This window comes from Apaloderma vittatum, unplaced genomic scaffold (genome assembly GCF_000703405.1).
Source record: "Apaloderma vittatum isolate BGI_N311 unplaced genomic scaffold, ASM70340v1 scaffold30073, whole genome shotgun sequence".
Classification (NCBI taxonomy): Eukaryota; Metazoa; Chordata; class Aves; order Trogoniformes; family Trogonidae; genus Apaloderma; species Apaloderma vittatum.
In genome coordinates this window covers 1,497-2,056 of record NW_009707923.1, presented here as the reverse complement: position 1 = coordinate 2,056, position 560 = coordinate 1,497, and the positions used below count along the sequence as shown (strand labels likewise).

At 61.6% G+C, this 560-nt stretch overlaps 1 protein-coding gene across 1 annotated transcript in view; it reads left to right on the top strand.

Annotated features, from left to right (window-relative positions):
* Positions 1–560, top strand: part of LOC104271650 (proto-oncogene tyrosine-protein kinase LCK-like) — a gene marked incomplete at its 5' end in the record, with an annotated part of 3,617 nt that overhangs the window by 1,824 nt on the left and 1,233 nt on the right. Inside the window, 2 exons of the mRNA XM_009866379.1 lie at positions 4–92; positions 370–453. Coding sequence (XP_009864681.1) covers positions 4–92; positions 370–453 — 173 coding nt within the window. The remainder of the gene's footprint in view (positions 1–3; positions 93–369; positions 454–560) is intronic.

Here is a 560-nt window from a genome sequence, read left to right as displayed (position 1 = left end):
CAGGAGGACCCTGCACCCCCCGCGGCTGGTGCGGCTCTACGCCGTGGTGACAAAGGAGCCCATCTACATCATCACAGAGTACATGGAGAAAGGTGAGGGCACCCGGGTGCTGGCTTTTTTTTATCGAGCTGCCATTCTTCACCTCTGCCTTTGTGTCACGGCTGTCCCACCAGCTGGGAGCTCGGGGGTCAGCCCTGGCAGGGTGAAAAGGATGGGGCAGGCAGGGGGGTCTCCTGCCCATCCACTCCTGCCTGCCGAGCTGCCCAGCCCCACCTCCTCTGCTGCAGTTGGGGACAAAGCCCACTAACAGATGGCGGGGCAGGAGGCAGCGAGCTTGCCTGTGGCCAAGACCTGCTGCCTTGGTTACAGGCAGCCTCGTGGATTTCCTCAAGACCTCGGAAGGAATCAAGCTCGGCATCAACAAACTGCTGGACATGGCCGCACAGGTGAGGGGCAAGGCAGAGCCATGGGGCTGCTGGTGGGGAGATCTGGGGCTGCCCTGCTCTGGCGGGAGGATATTAATGGCAATTACTCCAAAAGGCAGAACGCCCAGGGCATGG